This window comes from Pituophis catenifer, unplaced genomic scaffold, assembly GCF_029215685.1.
Source record: "Pituophis catenifer annectens isolate HBS135680 unplaced genomic scaffold, rPitCat1.0.hap2 SCAF_3, whole genome shotgun sequence".
Taxonomy (NCBI): Eukaryota; Metazoa; Chordata; class Lepidosauria; order Squamata; family Colubridae; genus Pituophis; species Pituophis catenifer.
The window spans coordinates 152,536,258-152,551,952 of NW_027256883.1; the positions used below are offsets into that span (position 1 = coordinate 152,536,258).

The following is a 15,695-nucleotide window of genomic DNA, read 5'->3' on the forward strand; positions in this document are numbered from 1 at the left end:
TCACATGATCAAAATTCAGATGCTTGGAAACTGGTTCATATTTATGACAGTTGCCTGGGATCATGTGATCAGCTTTTGCAAACTTCTGACAAGCAAAGTCAATGGGGAAGCCAGATTCACTTAACTATCATGCTACTGTAAACTTTGACCCTCAGGGCTCCACCTGATAGTTCTGGGTGCTGCTTTTATTCAGCTGTAAGCCAAACTTGCTAAACTTTGGCAGGGAACCTATCTCTATACTGCAAGTGTGTGGGTTTGCATGCCTCATTTAGTGAAGAGAATAAAGCCACCCATTCATGTATTTGGATGTGCTTGGCCTGGAACAGGACAGTTTATAATATGGAAAGGTCAAACTTAGTTGGCGAGCTCCAAATTTTGAAACCCGAAACTGCACAAGCAGTCTTGTATTACTTTTCTTTTCAAAAAGTACAAATGTATATTTTTGAACATCACAATTGACATAAACATAACACTTTTCAGCCCTTTTGTTTACTGTACTATATTTGATTTCTTGTGGTTAAGTCTTGCCCTGTTTCTTCAGATACAACATACAGAGGTTACATCACGCAAGAATGACTTGCATGAATTAAGATACGCAACAAAAATCAACACCAGGGGCAAAACTGAATCATAGCTAGTATCATTTCCAGCAGTTTCTCAGTGAATCCACCTTATGTTCACCCAGCTCATTTATTGTATGTATAGAAGTATAGCAAGTGTTTCATTTTCTTTACAGTGGTTTCAAGTTGATTTCTTTCCAGTCCATCAACTGCAAAAATAGAATGCACCATTTATTTTCCATGAGACACAAAGCTGAACATCAGCCAGTTAGTTTAAAATGTTCACTTTATTCAATAAGAGTTTAGCAGGTCCCATTCTGTCTGTGAAAAGCTAAAGAGTTCTGATTGAAGGGGACGTTTTTTCTGCTCCCCTGCAATTCTCCTTCTCTTTGGGAATTTTTCAATCATTTCCATGTCTCTTTGCGGTAAAGGATTATCTGATGTCTCTGTTCTTTCTTTGTAGAACTGCAAGTTCTCATAATTTTCTCTTTGCTTTTCCCCTAACAGTGATTCTGGAGATCCTTCTGCTTTGGGTCTTTTTCCATCTGCAAACAACAAAAACAATAACCCTCTCATGAAATGGCCACAACTGCATTTTTATGTTGTTATGTTTTGGCTAACAGCATCAAGAAAAGAACATTAACTTATATAGATAAAGCATTTTGAAGGCTTCCAAATGTTCAAAGGATTAGTGCTTTAATTCTTCCAGTCATTTTAAATGAAGCCTGAGGAAAGGAGGAATCTTATTTCATAAGGAGAGAGCAGTTTTAAAAAAATCCATTTCAAGTTAACTGTTACCATCTGTGTCTGTACAACTCCTTGAGCTCACAGCTTCAGTGAGCAAAAATATACCTCGGTTTTTTAAAAGTAGTTTTAGCTTGGAAACGACTGTCTTTATTCAATTACTTACAGAAATGTTGTGCTGCTAATCTAGATTTTATACTTTCTTTGGAGTTAACTACTTCTAGGACTGCATGTTTCCACTGCAAGATAACCTGAAAAAGTTAATTTCAATAGTGAGTGTACTGATTTTTGTATGACAATCAACCTAAATGCAAAATATTACTTAATTGTGTATAAATTATGATAGTTAGGATGAACAAGTGTCATTAATGTCAAAAACGAAGTGATAGTTAACTGAATTGAAAGAATATGTATTATAATCTCTGTAATAACTATCATTTTTACAGTCTTAAACCAAAATTAATACTTCATTTAAAAATACATTTCTTGTTAAATAATCATTATTTATTTATATTGCTAAACCTCCCTTCTCCCTCAAAGGGCTTTACAATATATTATATAATATATTGTAGAGCCCTTTGAGGGAGAAGGGGGGTTTAGAAATAATATATAACATAATACTTGTAATATTAGTATACAAAACTATAATTAATACTGATAGAATGTCCAGTTATCTATATGTATTACTTTAATGCATCTAAATAACAGAATATTAAGAATCTATTATATAACTGTCATGCTGAAATAATATATTGTATAAAAACTGAGAAGATGGACTAACATGAGCTACATAGCTAGATTTAATAACATGTCAAAGGACTGAGCTAGTTCTACATATTATATATGTTTCTTCAAATGTTACTCATTTAATTACTATTTTGTATATTTTTTGATTATATTTATTTATTTATTTATTTATTTATTAAATTTATATACCGCCCTATTCCTGAGGGACTCAGGGCGGTGAACAGCGAACGATAAAAATACATGTAATACAAACGTTAATAAAAAAAAAAAAAAAAAAAAAAAAAAAAAAAAAAAAACCAATTAAAATATACTAAACACTCTGGTCCTAGATAATTCAAGACATCCCAGTTTAAAATAAAATCAAAAAAGCAATATAAAGGGAAAGTTAGGCCAGGCCGGTCTGCTGAAACAGAAATGTTTTGAGGGCACGGCGGAAAGTGCGCAGATCCGGAATCTTCTGTATCTCTGGGGGGAGCTCATTCCAGATGGTGGGTGCCCTCACAGAAAAGGCTCTCCCCCTGGGGGCCGCCAGTCGACACTGTTTGGCTGACGGCACCCTGAGAAGCCCCTCTCTATGGGAGCGTACTGGGCGGTGAGAGGCTATTGGTGGCAGAAGGCGGTCTCGTAAGTACCCTGGTCCTAAGCCATGGAGCGCTCTAAAGGTGGTAACTAAGATCTTGAAGCGCACCCGGAAGACCACAGGGAGCCAGTGCAGCTCGCGCAGGAGGGGAGCCACATGGGAGCGCCATGCTGCTCCCATAACTACCCGCGCGGCCGCATTCTGGACCAGCTGGAGCCTCCGGGTGCTCTTCAAGGGGAGCCCCATGTAGAGAGCATTACAGTAGTCCAGGCGTGAAGTGACGAGGGCATGAGTGACCGTATTTAACGAGTCCCGATCCAGAAAGGGACGCAACTGGCGAATCAGGCGAACCTGATAAAAAGACCTCCCGGCCACAGCCGTCAAGTGTTCTTCTAAAGACAGCCGTGAGTCCAAGAGGACGCCTAAGTTGCGAACCCTCTCCATGGGGGGCAATGACTCATCCCCAATAGTCAGTGATGGCACCAATTGACTATATCGGGACGTCGGAAACCACAGCCACTCGGTCTTGGATGGGTTGAGCCTGAGTCTGTTCCTCCCCATCCAGATCCGTACAGCCTCCAGGCACTGGGACATCACTTTAAGGGCATCATTGGGGTGGTCCGGGGTGGAGATGTATAGCTGAGTATCATCAGCATACTGATGATACTTCACCCCAAAACCACGGATGATCTCACCCAGCGGCTTCACATAAATGTTGAACAGAAGGGGTGAGAGAACCGACCCCTGTGGCACCCCACATACAAGGGGCCTCGGGGTCGACCTCTGCCCCCCTGTCAACACAGACTGCGACCGATCAGAGAGAAAGGAGGAGAACCACCGCAACACGGTGCCCCCCACCCCTAACCCTTCCAACCGGTGCAGCATGATACCATGGTCGATGGTATCAAAAGCTGCTGAGAGGTCTAATAGGACCAGGACAGAGGAACAACCCCTGTCCCGGGCCCTCCAGAGATCATCTACCAATGCGACCAATGCCGTTTCCGTGCTGTATCCAGGCCTGAAGCCCGACTGGAACGGATCTAGATAAGCCGATTCATCCAAGTACTGAGGAAGCTGTCGCGCTACCACACTCTCAACAACCTTCGCAACGAAGCGAAGGTTGGAGACTGGACGGTAATTAGCCAACACTGCTGGGTCCAGGGAAGGCTTCTTGAGGAGAGGCCTCACCACCGCCTCCTTCAAGGCGGTGGGGAAGGCACCCTCTCTCAAGGAAGCATTTATAATCCCCTGGAGCCAGCCTCGTGTAACCTCCCGAGAGGCCAGCACCAGCCAGGAGGGACACGGGTCCAATAAACATGTGGCCGCGCTCAGTCTGCCCAGTATCTTGTCCACGTTTTCCGGAGTCACAGAATCAAATTCTTCCCAGATAATATTCTCAAGACTTGCCTCCATCCTCCCTCCCGAATCTACCCAGTCAGAGTCCAAATTTTCCCGAATCTGAGCGATTTTGTCATACAGATATTGTACAAAGTCCTCAGCTCTACCCTCCAAGGGGTCCTCCCGCGCTTCCTGGTGGAGCAGGGAGCGGGTCACCCTAAACAGGGCGGCTGGGCGATTATCTGATGATGCAATAAGAGCGGAAAAATAGTTACATTTTGCCGCTTTTATTGCCACCAGGTAGGTCTTAATATGAGACCTTACCAGTGTTCGGTCAGATTCAGAACGGCTGGCTCTCCAACTGCTCTCCAGGCGTCTTTTCCGGCGTTTCATCTCCCTCAGCTCCTCGGTGAACCAGGGAGCCAGGTGAGATCGACGCCGGGTCAGAGGCCGCAAAGGCACGACCCGGTCCAAAGCTCCAGCGGCCGCCCTATCCCAGGCAGCCACTAGGTCTTCAGTCGAGCCATGTGCCAGAGCCTCAGGAAATGGCCCAAGCTCCGTCTGGAACCTATCCGGGTCCATCAGGCGCCTGGGGCGGAACCACCTCATCGGTTCCGCCTCCCTGCGGCGGGGTGTGGCGGTTCGAAGGTCAAAGCGAAGGAGGGAGTGATCTGACCATGACAAGGGCTCGATCGCTATATCCCCTATCTCGAGACCACTCAGCCACTGACCAGAGACAAAAACCAGGTCCAGCGTGTTTCCCCCCGTGTGAGTAGGGCCATGAATTAATTGGGTCAGGTCCATGGCCGTCATGGAAGCCATGAACTCCTGAGCCACCTCAGACGCCTCACCGATGGATGGCAGGTTGAAGTCCCCCATGACCATAAGTCTAGGGGTATCAATCGCCACCGCGGCTATAACGTTGAGTAGTTCAGGCAAGGCCGCTGCCACGTGGCAGGGAGCCAGGTACGTAACCAGTAGGCCCATCTGCACCCCATGACCCCACTTCACAAGGAGGGACTCACATCCAGCCGTCTGAGGAACAGTGGCCTCCCTCGGACTAAGACCCTCTTTAATGATAACTGCCACCCCCCCGCCCCTTCCCTGTGACCTTGGCTGATGAAATGCCCGGAAACCGGGTGGGCACATCTCTACGAGAGGGACTCCCCCTTCCTGGCCCAACCAGGTCTCCGTAATACCCACCAGGTCCGCTCCCCCCTCCTGAACAAGATCACAAATGAGGGGGGCTTTATTTACCACGGACCTGGCATTGCATAGCATCAGCCGAAGGCCCAGGGCCTGAGGGTCTGTGCCACCTGGGGAACGAGAAGAGCATTGGGGGCCGGAGCGTGCCACCGCTTGAAGACAGCGAGCGCGCACTCCCGCAACTTGATGTGGCCCCCTACTCCCGCCATATCTGCCCCTCCCACCTACAGTACTGATGTAATGTGTATCAACAGCACAAGCTCTAACCCTCTCCTTGGCCCCAGATTCAGCATCTCCTCCGCCGTGCTCTTCAGATGGACTAGACCCCGTCCCTCGCGGGTTAATCCCTGAACCCATACAACCCACCCCCCTCCCGGGAGGCCCCACAGCCTCATTATTTACATTGGAAACCACCCTCCTCCCAGATCCCCTTAAAATAGAATTTGAAAAACTATCTAAAAAACCCCAAAGCTTCCGGTTCTTAGCATACCACCTCTCAGGGTTCCAAAACCCGTCCTTGAGGGCGGCCCTAGATAACTGGGAGGGCCAAACTTGCGAGAGGGGGGAATCTCGCAGTGCTAGGAGTTCTGTTATTGAATACATCGGAGGTGAGATAGAATTGGAGGCGATGAAAGGCCATTTTCTTCTTAAGGTGTTAAAGATGGTTTAAAACAGATGGTTAAGACAAAAAGGGTAAAGTAGATAATTGTACAAGGAAGCTAAAATAATAGAACATCGGAATACCATCTCCCTCTTACAGTGATGGGAAAGTCTTGTGATTAAAATAAGTTAGTCAAAAAAAGGGGGATGAGAGTCTCAATGACCGCCCTCTCATGGCGACCAGTCCAGAGTTACAGAGACAAAGGAGAAGATGGTCCATCCCATCCACTTGTATAAATATTACAAATAAATTGTTCAAGACTCTCGATGTCTATGCTTCCTCCTTTTCTGATACCAGCAAAAATCCGAAGATAAGGTCGAAAAAAGCAAGGTGGAGCATCCAGGCGGAAGAGATGAAATCAAATAATCAGGATAACTAGGATAGTCAAGGAGGAAAAGATATTTAAAATAAAGGCTATAAGTTGATCGAATAGCTGCAAGTTTTTCACTGAATGGCCAAACTAGGCCTAGGTCTAGTAAGGGGGGGGGGGGGAGAAGCAGTCAGGGGAAGATCAAAAAATTGTCTTCAGTTCTCAGCCCCCACCACTACCATGCTCTATTAGATAGGGCCATTCAGGTGATTAAGTTGAATTCAGGTGATTAAGTGAATGTCCAGGCCCCCTCCCCATTACATCGAGGGGGGGGGGGTAACTGCTTGCAGCAAAGCCCTCTCCATCGTCTAGAGAGGGCATCCTCATAGCTAGCCTCCTGGTGTTGCTGCTGCTGTTGGTGTCATCATCGCAGTTGTAAGTGTCATTTTGGTCAGCTCCGCCTCCGTATCCATGGCTGCTGCCCCTGCGTCGCCGCCCGCAGCGCCCAGTACACAGCAAATCAAGTTTACAGCAGCCCAGGGACTGCCGCTGGCGCTGCCTGCGCCGCCACCGCCACAGCAACATCGCTGACCGTTGCCTCAACCGCTCCAGCCCCGCAGCCGTTTGATTCATGACAGTCAGCTGGGCCTCGGTTTCAACGTTCGCCGCCGTTTACCGCCCGCCGCGCCATCCCTAACTATCTCCACGGCGGTCGGGTGTTCTTCCGGCTCCATCTACGGCTCAATCGAGCCGGCTATGCTTCAGCTTGCTGGGCGGGGGTTGTAAGATGGTCAGCTGGCCCCCCAACACCCTCGAAAATGCCAGACATCGCCCCCTCGCCTTGGCATTCAATATAGATTCGCCATATTGGTCTGCTACCCGGAAGGAATTATATATAAGCAATGTTACATTTTGTTTGCATTTCATCATATCTTCTTGCAGTTATACTTTATGAGTAAAATATTTAAGCATTAAAGAAAATAGTTCTTTGTTATTGAAGCCTGACATTTTAAAACATTCCGACTCACAAACTCATCTTATTATATATTAAAAATGGATATTTGTAATTTAGGAAGTACCTGCTCTGCCCATCCTTCTGTTTTGCAGCTGCTATGATCAAATTCTTTCAAAGGGATCTTTGAATGGACTAGGTCTATGAGCGTCTGGATTTGATCAATGACTTCTTTTGTGCCCTAGCAATAAAGAGAAACCAAAATAGATTGGCTATGTTCGTGTCATACAGTGATGTCTAATGGTTTGGTTTTGCAAAATGTTTAAATTCAGCCTTTCTGTTTGTAAACAATGCTTTATAGCTTAGTGCAATGAGGTGGCCACACTGACCTCATTTATTTATTTTTACTGATTGAAAGAATGCCTAGCTCCAGATGATTCTGGGTGCAAACAAACGATATATATCTGGAGGAACTCAGTAAAACAAAACAAAGTCAGAGCAAGCAAAATCCTACCGGGGCTCTCACGCTACTCTGTCCCAAGACCTAGAAACAAGGATTTCACCACCTCATGGAGTATAATCAGGGTGGGTGATACATGGGTCTTCAGAGAATATCATTCCAGAGGGCATGTGCCATGAGGAGGCCCCAATCAAAGACACTGTTTTACAGAAAGGACTCAAAGCACACTGATTCTGCCAGATCTTATCAGCATGTTTCCTGGCAACATTTAAAACAAATCATGTTTTAATATGTGAATCCACCCATTCTATAAAACAACAAAGTCAATGACAAGACTTATGACAAAACAGAAATGTTGACTTTTTTATACGTGAGAGTGTATGGTGTATCTGTGTGTGTAAATATTCATGTGCCTAAATCTAGATGTTAAACAAAGTAAACGCTTCTTTTTACCTTGAGGCCAGTTCCAGAGAGATCCAAATAGTTCAACTTCTTGAAAGGACGCAGATACCTAACTCCTTTATTTGTGATTCCTGGATTAGCTATATAAAAAAACAATATCGCGTTAAAATTAAACCTGTTATACACGCTAAAGGGCATACAAGAGATAAAGTTACTTAAATGTTTCTTAATTGACACTATGCTAAACAATACGCCAATTAAGCTATTATTGTTACTTAACTGAAATGAGTTCAGAAAACTTCATTTCCTTGCCAAAAAGGACTATATTTTAGCAAGTACGGTTACATTAAGAGGTGTCTTAGGAATTATAAGAAAATGTAATATAACAAACCATGGACTGTCACACATAGGAGCAATAAAATTGAGTAGGGTAGGTGCTCTCTAGATCCCATCTTTCAGGCATTGTCATGTTCAAGGCTTATGAAATGATATCTTCTTGACTGCAGTCCCTCTTCTTTGAAATATTACCTCTTGTGGTTAGATTAGCCTTAATTTTGTTATATTTTACGAAAGCCATAAAATCTAACTTTTTTTGAAAGGCTTGGAAGAGGATCTGTATGTTATTGTTCTGGGTGGCTTTAAGCTCTATGTAATATTGTTTTGCTATTGAAATTATTATTTTGTTATACAGTCTTATTGTTTTAATATTGTTATTGTAGGAAAGGAATATAAACCACTCAGAGTTCTGTTGGATTAGAGCAGGCATCTAAGCCTGATACAAAAACGGAGAAATATCAAATTTCAGGACAGGCATTTGCACTTTTTCTTTCCCACTACAAGTAGTCCTCGAATTACGACCACAATTGAGCCCAAAATTTATGTTGCTAACGGAGACATTTGTTAAGTGAACTTTGCTCCTTTTTTTTTGTCCTTTCTTGCCACAGTTGTTAAGTGAATACTGTAGTGGTTATGTTAGTAACACAGTTGTTAAGTGAATCTGGCTTTCCTATTGACTCTGCTTGTCAGGTTACAAAAGGTGATCATATGACCCTGAGACACTGCGACCGTCATAAATATAAGTCAGTTGTCCAGCATCTGAATTTTGATCACGTGAGCATGGGGATGCTACAGCAATAAGTGTGAAAAACGGTCATAAGTCACTTTTTTCAGTGCCGTTATAACTTTGAATGATCACTAAACGAACGGTTGTAAGTCAAGGATTAACTGCATATGAATAAAGTTTAGATATTTGCTATCAAAAACTCCTGTTCCATAGAACTCCAGCAAACCAGGATATTGTACCATCTTGTTTGCTGTATTCAAACTGGGAACCACTGCTCAAGGGAGTTAGGAACATATAAGCTTAATACATTAAACTGAATTGAATTAAATTAGTAACAAATCATTTATTTAACTTGACCACTGAAGTCTTTCAGCAATTTACAGCAGAGGAAAAGGGTCAGAAAAAAAAGATAGATCCAGACGCACCTCACACTATGTTTCTACTTCTTTTGGAAGAGTATCATTTTGTTCAGTAGAGGGAGATCTCTCTTGTCTACATTCAGTTTCAATGTACTACATCTTCTCCAGAGTTAGATAGTATATTATGGTCCAACACCAGATTAGCCTTAACCAATCCATTACCTGAATTCAAATGAGCTATGCTAATTACTTGAGGTGATACAAGGACATAGATTTTTAAGTCACCACATGCAGATAATATCCAACATCAGATTATCTGATAATGTCCCTCGAACAGTTCATATAAATATTGAAAACCATCAGTGATTGCTATTTTGAAACCAACTATTTCCAAACAGCACTGCCTCAAAGTTTATCTGGAAGAGAACTAGAACAACTAAAGAAAATTGACATTTAAATAAAGACACACCCAGAGAACTTGAAGTCTCTTGAGTAACATTCCAAAGTATTTGAATAATCTATTGAGTCTTGATGCTATTTGTCTCAAACATGAAGGATAACATTGCTGACTATGTAGCAAAAAATAGTAACTTGTCTCTCAAAGTTCAGTTAAGGAAAGGAAGGTACAGGCAGTCCTTGATTTATGACAATTGAGCCCAAATTTTCTGTTGTTAAACAAGACAGTTGCTGAGTTTTGCACTATTTTATATGCTTTCCTGCCACAGTTGTAAAGTGAATCACTGCAGTTCTTAAGTTAATAACAGGGTTAAGTGAATTTGGCTTCCCTACTGACTTTGCTTGTTAGAAGATCGTAAAAAATGATCACGTGACCCAGGGAAACTGAAACTGGTCATACTTGCCAGTTGCCAAGCTTCTGAATTTTGCTCACATGACCATGTGGATGCTGCAATGGTCCTAAGTGTAAAAAATGGTCATACATTACTTTTTCCAGTGTCTGTGTAACTTCAAATGGTCACTAAATGAATGGTTGTAAGTTGAGGACTGCCTATATCTGCTCTCTAATCTTAATTTATACTTACAAGACAAATCCAATACTGAGAGATTTTCAAGGCCTCTTTTCATCACTCGAACTCGTGCTGTCATTTTGCGAAGCCCAATATCTGATAAGCAGTTATCTTTCAGGAGAAGGTGAGTTAGACTGAAGTAAAACGTAAAAATTGCAGTTTTTACAGAAATATCTGGAGTAATGTTAATTGTTAAAGAATAATTAAAGAGTATTTCCTGAAAAGTATCAATTATTGTTTCAGGTTTCCTCTCTCATTTTAAGCCCAGCTTGAACTCTTTATGTAATCACAATTATCATACATTAATAATGTTCAGAAAAAGAACATTAAGATTCAGAAAACACATTTTAGTACCTTAAAGTAAGTGTATATAAATAATAAACCTAGTTAATTTATTAATCTAACCCAATTTGTTGTATATGTCTGCAATTGCAAATTTGAACAAACTTCAAAGAATTATAAATTAAATAGTTATGACACTATTAATCTAGACTTATGATTTAATTAAACAGGCTGTAAAAAGCATTTAAAAGAAATGGATCACATGGATTATAGTACAAGTATGACATTCGCATGAAAAAAGTACCTTTCTTTGAAATATTTAAGCAGTCATAACTTTTTAAGACTGCTTCAAAAGCTATCCTCAGTCCATGTGCTATATGTGCATGTCCAGGCAACATTTCTGCATGGACTATTTAGTGAAGAAGTTGGTGAACATTTCCACAGAAACAGCTGTTGTTTGAACTATAGACCGGATTTAGATACTGCACTAAATCACGTTCTGGTTAATCTGGTATGTGGAGTAACCTGTAATTGCTGAATTGTTACAATATCCCAAATCATAAACAGGTTTCATTACAGCTCAGCATGATATAGCATGTGAACCTTCTGTATACCCTCTTAAAATTTGAGGGCTGGGAGATGACTGGGATCTATATATATATATATTTCAACTCTATATATACAAGATTAGATTAAGGAGAAAAACCAGAACAATTTAAGTACTTCCTTCTGTGGAAGGAAGTGTCTATGGAAATTCTTAACCAGTTAGAACTAAAGAAGCTTCTTGAATGAGAAGCAAAACTTTATCAAAGGGGAAAAAAATCAAGAAAGTCTAGTTGCTTTTTGGAAAAAGCACCTTTGGTTCTTCCTTCTACATTTTTCCTGTCATGAGGTGCATTCTTGTGAAGGAAGAAAGCACTTATTTATGATTAGCTGCATAGAGAATGCCAAGGTAATATACAGTCATTGTCCTCGACTTACGACCATAAATGAGCCCAAAATTTATGTTGCTAAGCACGAAGTTGTTAAGTGAGTTTTGCTCCATTTTATTTTTCTTACCACACTTGCAAAGTGAATCACTGCAGTTGTTAAGCTAGTAACACGGTTGTTCAGTGAATCTGGACTCCACATTGACTTTGTTTTTCATAAGGTTGCAAAAGGGGATCGCCTGACTTTGGGACACTGCAACTGTCATAAAATATGAACCAGTTGGTAAGAGTCCGAATTTAGATTATGTAACTGTGGGGATGCTGCAATGGTCATTAAGTGTGAAAAACAGTCAAAAGTGACTTGTTTCTGTGCCTTTGTAACTTTCATCAGTCATTAAACGAATGGTTGTAAGTCAAGGACTACCTGTAATTGGTAAGGTGTGGGATGTCACCAGAAAGACCCAGAATCAAATCTAGATGAGCCTTAGAAACTCTTTGGGTCAGTGGCTCTGTCTCTCTCTCTCAGCCCAATCTACTTCACAGGGTTGTCACTTTGATGAAAAACAGAGGAGAAAGAAGGGCTATGCATGCTACTTTAAATTCCTAAATGGAAATTGGGATATAAATCTAACAAATAAATAAATAGTGGCATTTAGCAGATACTTTCAGCTAGCACATAAAAAATCAACAATTCGAATAAAATATTTCCAACAAGTGAAATATGTAATAATTTATTCCATTTGTAAAATATGTAACAGATAAATGCATTTATCTAAGCCTGAGTGGCGTAGGAGGCTAATGCCTCCTACTAAGGCAGCATTTAACATCCAGCTGCCTGCAATTACTGCGAGTTCAATTCTCACCAGGCTCAAGGTCGACCCAGCCTTCCATCCTTTCTAAGGTGGGTAAAATGAGGACCCGGTTTGTGAGGGCAATAAGCTGACTTTGTATAAAATATACAAAAGTATGAAGGCTATTGCTTAACGCATTGTAAGCCGCCCTGAGTCTCCGGAGAAGGGCGGCATATCAAAATAAATAAAAATAAAAAATAAAAATAAAAAAAATTTCAGGCTTGTTATAATTAAAACTGGAACTGATTTCAGTTGCCCTAGTTCTTTGAGCAATAAACAAACAAATGAGAATGCTAATTTCTCTCACAATTATTATTACTGTACCTGGACAGACTTTCATTGGTGACATGCTCTAGCAGCTCATGGTCATCTCCAAGTTTACAACAGGACAAATCCAAATATGTCAGACCTTGGAAAGATTTAATTTCTTCAAGTTTTTCAGAGATAATTAGGGAACTGTAAAGAATAAAAACAAAAATGTAAGCTCCTACAACTTAACATTGTATTGGACACTGTCTTCTGTTGCTGAAAATTTAATACTACTAATCATCTTTACAAACAGGATTATTTTCTTACAATATTTTGTTTGGTTTGGAAAGTAGTTGGAAAATAGTTTGGGCCTCATATATTTTGGAAAAAGCAACCACAGATTTTGTTAATGCCCAACCTAAGCCACTTCTAATTATGCTCAATTCCATTTCAATATAGTATTGAAATCACATTTCTCCATGTGATTTACTATCACATGGAGAAACGTGATAGTAAAATTATACAATACAGTCAGGATCTCAGAAGTAATCTTACTCCCTTGTTTGTGCATGTTCTATTAAAGCAAGGATTTTGCTTATTGTCTAAAGCACAACTACAATAAAAGCATTTTTTTCCCATTTACAATTTACAAAGCATCTCAACAAAAGGCAAATTTGATGCAGGTACAGCTGGGATCAAAATAGTTAGGTGCAAAACTGCAAGGAGTAAGCCTTAATTCATTTTCTTTAGATGTCAATACAGTTTATTTTCAGATGACTCTGTTTAAGAAGTTTGTATTCCTGTACATTTAAAATCTACAGTAATACTATAGAAAATAGGGTATTTTATTTTTTGGGGGGGGGGGAATACTTCAATTTCTATAATTTTCAATGAGCATGAAGTCTTAACACATTTGTGGGGTAAATTAAATTGAAGGAGGTTACCCTGTATCTTTTGTAAACTTATTTATACATTTACAACATTATTTCTCAAACAAAACAGCCACAACAGCAGTACAAATTTAAAAACTTATAATGATAAACTAATAAGATTAGCTTATAAATATAAAGCCAGTAGGATTAAATTCAGATTTAATTAATATCCTTCAACTGCAAATGAAGCGATAATACTTCTGTTTCCAGTTATGTAACAGTTCAAAAAATAGAGATAGGCAGTTCAATCTATCCTATTTGCATTGACTTTCACAGAGCATTCCAATTTTACATTTTCTTTATATATATATAAAATTATATATATATATATGCTTCATTAGAGTACAAACATACTACTATTAGCAAACAGTATGTGCTTACCCATTTCTCAAGCATAGTTTCTGAAGCACTAAACATCCATAAGCATTAGTGAACGTCTGCAAAGCACAAAGCCCTGTTTTTGATTCCATGAATTTCTGCCTAGCATCTGCAGCATAGAAAAGCTTTTCTGCTATCTGTTCTGGAAAGTCATTCAGTGAATCAACATGATTAATATTGTCAGCAATATAGCTCAGGACTAGGCTGAAAAGAGACTTGGAAGAATAACGAAGACTTCCCTCCTTTGTGTAAGTAAAGATAAAATGATCTGTCCTTCCATTGTCATTTTCCTTGTTGACACAAAGCTCAACAGAGAATTCTTTGGAGAACAATCTTGAAGGCCTTGAATTTGGAGTATAATTGATTCCTCTTCCTGAAGCTTGATTTATCATGAAGAGCTGACCATTCTCTCGAACATATACAGGTTCTCCTTCTGGAACATTTTCGGCACTAAGATAGCATGACATTCTGCTTTCAGATTTCTGGAAGGAAAAGTCAAAATGAGCAAAGTAAAGTATTAAAGAAGCGGAATAAAATTTCCAACATTTATTCCACTTTTAGTTTTTTTCACTTATACAGCGTATTTTTATACATAAATATTTTAATATTAAACACCTAAGCTGAAGGAGCTTCCCAAAAGCATAGAGATGGTTGTATGTCTTTATGTCCTTGCAGGAGAGAAAAAAATCCATTAACAGCTGTCCTCATTTTAAAATCATAATCTAAAGCAGTATTTCTCAATCCAGCAACTTTAAGATGTGTGGACTTCAATTCCCAGAATTCCACAGCCAGCCTGCTTGCTTGCTTGCTGTCTGTGGAACTCTGGGAGTTGAAGTCCATACATCTTAAAAGTTGCCAAGGTTGACAAACAACTAGTCTATAAAACAAGATTAATCCAAGCCATGAAGCTTTAAAAAAAAAGAATATTGTTGTCCGAAGAAACTTCTGAAGATGCTTACAGGGTATTCGTATGACTGCAAAAGAGCAATCAAGCTTCATTTGCTGCCAGTACTTTAGTTAATTAGCAAATCCTTTCAACTTACATGCAATATAGCCAGGTTTTGTTTCGATTTCAGCAGGGGAACATTGGAAACAAGCAGCAGCCTCCACAAATCCACTCTGAAAGGTGCGCAGTTGGGGAATCCAATCCACCCCCCCACCCCCAATCCGTCGCCTTCCAACGAGGGAGGTTTCTGTGAAACCACCGCAGAAAATACAAAAATGTAAAAGAAGAATCACTTGCCCCTACTTTAGACCGCGAGATGAGCGACTGAAAAAAGCAATGCGCATGCGTGTCTGGGCGGAGACCCTAGAGATAAAAATGTAGAGCCGTTTCCCGAGAACAAGAGAAATGTGTGTGGGGGGGGTGAATTTGAACTCCTTAATTTCCCAACCCGCGGGGTTGAAGAAGGCCTTTGAAAGTTCACGTCCAACGCTTGGAAGGGCACCACATCGTCATACCCTTTCCTAATTTACCTAGCTCTTTGGATTTACTTACAATATAATTGAAAGAACCACTGCTCATGGATTGGTTTCCTGCACATTGCAGAGAGTTGGACTAGTCACCAGCAGAGGTGTCCACGCTTGCCAATTTTAATACTTTGCGGACTTCAACTCCCAGAATTCTCCAGCCAGCACGGTTAGCGAGGGAATTGTGGGAGTTGAAG

The 15,695-nt window shown here is 40.7% G+C and overlaps 1 protein-coding gene across 1 annotated transcript; it reads right to left on the reverse strand.

Annotated features, from left to right (window-relative positions):
• Positions 1–685: 685 nt before the first annotated feature.
• On the reverse strand, positions 686–15,282 carry LRRC42 (leucine rich repeat containing 42). Its single transcript, XM_070939532.1, has 8 exons — positions 15,072–15,282; positions 14,032–14,510; positions 12,794–12,925; positions 10,423–10,541; positions 8,012–8,100; positions 7,226–7,339; positions 1,471–1,555; positions 686–1,105 (listed from the first exon to the last, which is right to left on the reverse strand). Exons 2-8 carry the CDS (start codon positions 14,493–14,495, stop codon positions 852–854), a joined length of 1,257 nt encoding a protein of 418 aa, XP_070795633.1. The 5' UTR covers positions 14,496–14,510; positions 15,072–15,282; the 3' UTR covers positions 686–851.
• Positions 15,283–15,695: the final 413 nt, after the last annotated feature.

Coding starts and splice junctions, on each gene's coding strand:
- LRRC42 (XM_070939532.1), bottom strand. CDS start 14,495: ATGTCATGCTATCTTAGTGCCGAAAATGTTCCAGAAGGAGAACCTGTA. Junction 8,101..10,422: donor CTCAGTATTGGATTTGTCTT/GTAAGTATAAAT, acceptor TTTTTTATATAG/CTAATCCAGGAATCACAAAT. Junction 1,106..1,470: donor ATTAGCAGCACAACATTTCT/GTAAGTAATTGA, acceptor TGTTGTTTGCAG/ATGGAAAAAGACCCAAAGCA.